General features: G+C 47.1%; 1 protein-coding gene across 1 annotated transcript in view; it reads left to right on the top strand.

The window, feature by feature from the left end:
• MYH9 (myosin heavy chain 9) overlaps window positions 1-5,740 on the top strand; it is a 113,072-nt gene that overhangs the window by 81,426 nt on the left and 25,906 nt on the right. The window contains exons 16-20 of the mRNA XM_019515299.1: window positions 137-330; window positions 1,367-1,488; window positions 1,964-2,033; window positions 3,294-3,454; window positions 4,975-5,083. Coding sequence (XP_019370844.1) covers window positions 137-330; window positions 1,367-1,488; window positions 1,964-2,033; window positions 3,294-3,454; window positions 4,975-5,083 — 656 coding nt within the window. The remainder of the gene's footprint in view (window positions 1-136; window positions 331-1,366; window positions 1,489-1,963; window positions 2,034-3,293; window positions 3,455-4,974; window positions 5,084-5,740) is intronic.

Below are 5,740 nucleotides of genomic sequence, written 5' to 3' on the forward strand. Positions count from 1 at the left end.
TGTGTAGAGACAAAGCAAAAAGGATCCTGCAGCACCTTTTGCTTATCCTGTTCTGCCCAGTTGTTCTTTGTGCATTTTCCCCACCTTATCAGGCTGTCACAGAAATGTAACATTCTTTCCTTGTGTTTATCTTTAGTTGATCGTATAGTTGGGCTGGATCAGGTGGCCGGCATGTCAGAATCAGCAATGCCAGGGGCCTTTAAAACCAGGAAGGGTATGTTCCGAACAGTGGGACAGCTCTACAAAGAACAGTTGGCCAAATTGATGGCTACCCTGCGGAACACCAACCCCAACTTTGTCCGTTGTATCATCCCCAACCACGAGAAGAAGGTAAAGGCCAATACAGCAGAATGCTACCAGAACATCTTGGGAATGAGGGGTAGACTTGTACAGGCTTGTAGAAGCTATATCCTCTCTCATCCCTTACAAGGCTTATAGGGAAATGTAGAAAGACTCTTCCTTCTCCAGTGATTGCACATGATGCACAACAGAAATAGCCTGATCACTGTTACTTTTGATAAGTCTCTCAAATCAATGATGTCTAATCAGTTCCCTTGGTTCTGCTCAAACACCAAAGCCCTGGCAGACGTTACGCCAGTTAATCATGCCTTCAGTACCCCAGCCACACGTTAATGCAGTTAATAGCCCACTAAAATGAGGAATAAGTCAGGAAGTTATTACACAAAATACGTGTACTAACTTTGTAGCTGGTTCCCTTGCGCTTTAAGTTGCACGTGGGGCCAGGCATCAGCTGATGGGGTTTCCATCCTTTGGCGCTCAAGCATTCCCGAGGCTAGAGTGCCAGTGAGCTGAATGTTGCTCCCAGCCTCATGGCTCTGATAACCTCCTGAGGCTGGAACCCTAATCATCTGCTGTTTCCAGCTTTGAGAGTGCATCAGAGCCCTTGACCCTCTTACACAATCCTTACCTTGATCCTGAGCCTGGTAGCCTCATTCAGCTGTGGCTCCCAGCCTCCGGGGCAAGTTGAAGCCCTTGACTCTGATGCGCTGCCGAGGCTGGAGGCAAGGATCAACTGACTGGCTTGCTACTTGGTGGTGCAGGGTGAGCCTGGAATCATTATCTTGGGCTCCCTCTGCACTGGCAATATGGTGCTATTGAGATCTGATCCCCAGTCCCACAAATGTGCCTCTTGCCATGGTACTAAGATTAAACCCCAGATGTCTTTTAACTTTGAAGGTAGTTACTTACTAGCCTGCATAAGAAGGTTTAAGGGCATCCCTTATGTCTTCCCCTGACGTGAACTCTACACTGAATCAGTATGCTGGGCGTCTTATGGAGGTGGGGAGGGAGGGGAAATCTTGTAAAGCTTTCTGTGAAATTCCTAAATGATGCCTTTCCTCGCTAGGCTGGCAAACTGGATCCCCACTTAGTCCTGGATCAGCTGCGTTGCAATGGTGTGCTGGAGGGAATCCGTATCTGCCGACAGGGCTTCCCAAACAGAGTCGTCTTCCAGGAATTCAGGCAAAGGTAAAGCTTTTGGAGCAAGGCTGAATGGCAGCCTCTTTGTTTTGCCAAGTTAAGTGCCTGCCCTGTAACTGCTTGCTTTTACTTCTAAATTGTCATCACTGTTAAAAGGCAGGGGACCTAGCTGTACATGGCTGTGACTTAGGATTTTCCCCCTGCCTCATTTCATAGGAAGGTTTTCTCAAAGGGTACATTCCATCCAGTGGATTTGGACTGCCTTGCTTCTCCCTTATAGCAGCTTTGAATATGGGAAATAGGCAGGTGGGATGGTGGATAGAAGACCTCATGCAGGACTGCTGCTTCACAGTCTGATATCACAAGGCACAAGTGCTGCAAATTATAACTTATCATTTGCAAACCATGAATGCTCAATACCTTCCTGCAGTGCTATGTGTGTCCTGTCTGATCCTGGCAGCAGGCTGGTGCAGTTTGCATGATACCTTGCAGACAGATCTAACACCTTTGCCCATCCCCTCAGATATGAAATCCTGACTCCAAATTCAATTCCCAAAGGATTCATGGATGGAAAGCAGGCCTGCGTGCTGATGGTAAGCAACATCCTAACTTGCATTCTAGGGAAGTTGTAAGTGGCCCTTCCATAGGCTCATTATAGAAGCCATAGCGTGCACTCTTAAGCCGGAATAGCAGTGTCTAATTCAAGGTTGTCTGACATCAAAGCAGTTGGGGACACATGTCCCACAGGCAACATAACATGGGGAGCAGCACTACTGGGGGCCATGCCTTTCCCCACCCCCCACCCAAACCGCATGCCCCACATGTGTGGGTGGGTACCCTCCTTGCTTGTCCTGTCCCCCACCCCACCCCCTACTGCACCACATGCCCAGGCAGGTATTCTCCCACTTCCCTGAACCACATGTGGACAGACATATTCCCTCTGCATGGCATTCTACCCCACCTTCAGCGCTCTGAGGGCTCACCTGTGGCACCAACCTGTATGGCCTCTGGAATGCCAGCACCCTAGCACTGTGGGCTGTGCTGCCCAGCCTCTGGTGCATAGCTGTGAAGTCAAGGAAGGGAGGGGGAGCCCAGAGATCCCACAACACTAGTGGCCAGGCCCTCATGTTAACCCCTGCCAGGCCACCAGTTGGACAGCCCTAGTCTAATCTATTGCAAGGGAAAGCTGCTGAAGATTATGGGAATTAAACCCCTCTGATTCTACTGGGCATTGGTTCTGGTCCAGTATCAAAGGAGGATTTTTCCTGCTATAAAGCTTAGACACAGGCATAGGGCACTTTGCAAGATGACAGCAATGCAGGTAGGACTGGATTGTTCAGTGATGTTAAACTTGCCCTTAATGCTTAGTAATTTGCCTTGAAGCCCATTTTTCTCTTTGCGTAGCCTGCAGTGATAGCCAGTTCTAATGCAGGCTCCAAGCAGTCTCTTCAGAAAAGCCCACTTTAGAGCAAAAGCACTGATGGGGTGCAGTTCAGACTAGTGAGACAGAATTACCCTGAAGATACCCTTTCCACTGTCCCAAGCAGAATGTGACCAAGTCATTATCTTTGGTGCTAGACATCTGCAGTGACCAGTTCCTTAGAGGGGAAAAAAGAAATTTCTTGGGATTTTTCCAGTAAGGTTAAGGAGGCTAGAAATGGTGATATGGGAGCAGTCAGTAGGTGTGTCTACCCTTTTTAAGAAGGGAAAAGGTCAGCCCCAGACACGTGCTGCCAAGAGCACACTTGTAGATTCAGGGGAAGGAATATCTTAGCTCTCAAGTTTTTAATGTGACATTTAGAGCTGTCCTCCTATTCTAATGTTGCATCCTTTTGTTCCCTCTCACACTTCAGATCAAGGCATTGGAGCTGGATCCAAACCTTTACCGGATTGGACAGAGTAAAGTATTTTTCAGAGCTGGAGTCCTTGCTCACCTGGAGGAAGAAAGAGACTTGAAGATCACAGATGTCATTATTGGGTTCCAAGCATGCTGTAGAGGCTACCTGGCCAGAAAGTAAGGACCCTCTTCCAGGAGGCACAGCAAATACATGCATGCCCATTGACGACTGGCTCAAGTTTCAGCTAGAAATGGTTCCCTTTAGACTAACTCTCTTGTTAAGACTTGAGTTCAGAATACAGCAGCTAGTTCCTGTTTTAGGGTTCTTCATATCTCACGTACATCTTAAAAAGAACCTGACACCAGGACAAAATTTCAGTACAGGCAGTCCTCAGCTTACAACGTTTCTAAATTGGCACCCTGTTTCAACTTTCTGACATGAGTTTCGACTTTACAATGCTTGATTCAATGCGACACCATGCCAGCGAACAAGTTTGCTGTGTTGCCCACCTCCCTGGAGAACATCTGTCCAAACTTCCTTGGACACTTTCTTTAAGAAAGCAGACAAGACTCCAGAAAAACCTGCAGCCAAGTCTCCTGAGAACTCCAGCCAAGAACCCTTCAAAATGTCCAAACAAGAGCCCTTCAAAAAGTCCAGCAAAGTCACCTCAAAGAAATCTTTCCAAAACAATATGATTGCTATTTACAAGAGAAATACGTTAATGTAGCTATATTACTCATCTACAATTGATCAAGTACAAAATTCTGGAGTATTTTTGGTGAAAATAGGGTATCGGGCCTTGGTTCAGGAACAAATCCCCCATTTATAACATTGTTTCTTATGAGAAAATCAGTTCTGAGTTACAACATTTCAACTTAAGATGCGGTTTTCAGGAACCAATTATGTTAAGTCTGAGGACTGTCTGTACACTGACTGGCAAAATCCTGTCAGAGACTTTTTCAAGGGCATGTCTCTGCAAGTGTCTCTCATCTCCTTGAGTTTGGAGAGGCAGTAAAGCATACTCCTTTCTGCTGAATAGCTGAACAGACAAGCTACTTGCCTGACCAGCCACAGATTGTGGCTTGCACAATGTAGAATACAGCATATTTCTGTAAACACAGTGGTTTTATTTATTCTTTGTAGCCATCTCAAACTGGGCAGAGCAGCAAAGAGATTTTTCCAGTGAGACTGAAATGAGATGGAGAGGTAGTTAGCGGCATTAGTTTGAAGTTAAGCATAGGGCAGGGCAGGGTGGCACTTAGTCTCTCTGAATATGTTAATACATTAAGTTTTCATAGGCTATCATAGCATCCGATGCTATTGTACCATATTGTCAGATGTTATGATAGCTTACAAAAGATTCTTCCTCCCTCAGTAAGTTAATGGGCAAGATGCCACCCTGCTCTGTCTTCTGAAATAAGATGGTAGTGAGGCTGAAAGAAGAGCTGTTTCTCATTAGTAGAAGTGGAGGATAAAGCTTTCTTGCTAGAAAAGAAACATGGTGAAGGATGCTGCTCACTGTTGCCTGAGCAGCATCAAGATAAACAAGGCCTGAAACGGAGGAAGTCCACAGTTAGTTTAAAAGGACCATCTGAAAATGAAAGCTAGAGGTGTGTGTCTGCAAACATGCTTGATGGAGACGTTTGTGTGGAACCTGAGGGTTTTGTCTGTTTTCTGACCCCTCTTTATTGTGCAGGGCCTTTGCTAAACGTCAGCAACAGCTAACTGCAATGAAGGTACTTCAGAGGAACTGTGCTGCCTACCTGAAGCTCCGCAACTGGCAGTGGTGGAGGCTGTTTACCAAGGTATGTCTTCTCCCCTGGCGCTTTGGAAATGGGTTGACAGCTGCAACCACAGTACTTCATGTGCAACAAGAGCAAACAAAACCCCTCTCTACAGAGCTCAGCAGGGTCATTGTTTCACACAACACTAGCGTGTTGTAGCTGAATACCATAAGCAGCGTTGATCAGGCTGAGGCATGTGGGCGCCCTGCATTCCCCAGGTATTCTGTTACATAGGCATTTTGTATTGCGCAAAAGTAAACCTCAGGTCATCTGAGCTCAGAAAAGCCCTGCCCTCCAGTGATGGCATCTCCTTCCAGGATGAGGGCTGCTTGTTACACAGCTAGTTTTGGTGTTCTTGCTGGAATTGGCATTTGAGCCCTCTGCCCAAGAGCATCATTTCTCCCCAAACCTGTGGAGCAAAGGGATTTATTGCATTCGTATCCTGTTTATTAATTTCCTATTAGTCATGAGATTAAGCTGAACAAGAGTAAAGTAAACCTTTGCTTCCCCTGCTATAACACGAGACCCCCATTTCTCCATGGGGCAAGTTTGGGGCTGGTCCACTCCCCCTTCCTCCCTGGAAGGCCAGGCCACGTCCCTCTGTCCTGCTCCCCCCTGCCCTTTTGTGTGTGTGTGTGGGGGGGGGGGGGGGGGGGAGCCCCTTCCCCCCTCCCCCCC

Source organism: Gavialis gangeticus, unplaced genomic scaffold, assembly GCF_001723915.1.
Source record: "Gavialis gangeticus isolate Ggan-Ray unplaced genomic scaffold, GavGan_comp1, whole genome shotgun sequence".
NCBI classification, from domain to species: domain Eukaryota; kingdom Metazoa; phylum Chordata; order Crocodylia; family Gavialidae; genus Gavialis; species Gavialis gangeticus.